This window comes from Pterocles gutturalis, unplaced genomic scaffold, assembly GCF_000699245.1.
Source record: "Pterocles gutturalis isolate BGI_N339 unplaced genomic scaffold, ASM69924v1 C11495939, whole genome shotgun sequence".
NCBI lineage: Eukaryota > Metazoa > Chordata > Aves > Pterocliformes > Pteroclidae > Pterocles > Pterocles gutturalis.
In genome coordinates, this window is record NW_010152334.1 from 1 (window position 1) to 438 (window position 438).

At 62.8% G+C, this 438-nt stretch overlaps 1 protein-coding gene across 1 annotated transcript; it reads right to left on the reverse strand.

The window, feature by feature from the left end:
- Nucleotides 1-296: 296 nt before the first annotated feature.
- On the reverse strand, nt 297-435 carry LOC104471022 (scale keratin-like; the record flags this gene model as incomplete). Its single annotated transcript, XM_010086198.1, has 1 exon — nt 297-435. A coding segment is annotated over one exon (139 nt), but the record flags the coding sequence as incomplete, so codon positions are not given.
- Between the last annotated feature and the right edge of the window lie 3 nt (nt 436-438).

A 438-nucleotide genomic window follows, 5' to 3' on the forward strand; every position in this document is an offset into this window, starting at 1 on the left:
GCCAAACCTCCTGTAACTAGAGGAGCCCCCAAAGGACCGGCCTCCTCCAAAGGAGCCCCCGCCGTAGGAGCTGCCTCCTCCAAAAGAGCCCCCGAAGCCCCCACCGTAGGAGTTCCCGGAGCCAAAGGATATTCTGCTTCTGAGGGAGCTCCCATGTGACCCACCGCTCCCAAAGGAACCCCCAGAGCCAAATGAACTGCCTCCTCCGTACGAGCCGCCTGCTCCTAGGGAACTGCCCCCACCGTAGGAGCCACCAAACCCAAAGGAACTGCTTCCTCCATGGGAACCCCCAGCACCAAAGGAGCCCCCGGATTCAGCAGGGCCCAGTGACCCTGAAGACCCCCCAATGGGTGTTGGGAATGAGGTGCCCACGAAGCTCTCCTGGGGGCAGGAGGTGAGGATGGGGCCTGGGAAGGTGATGACCACGGGTGGTGGGTA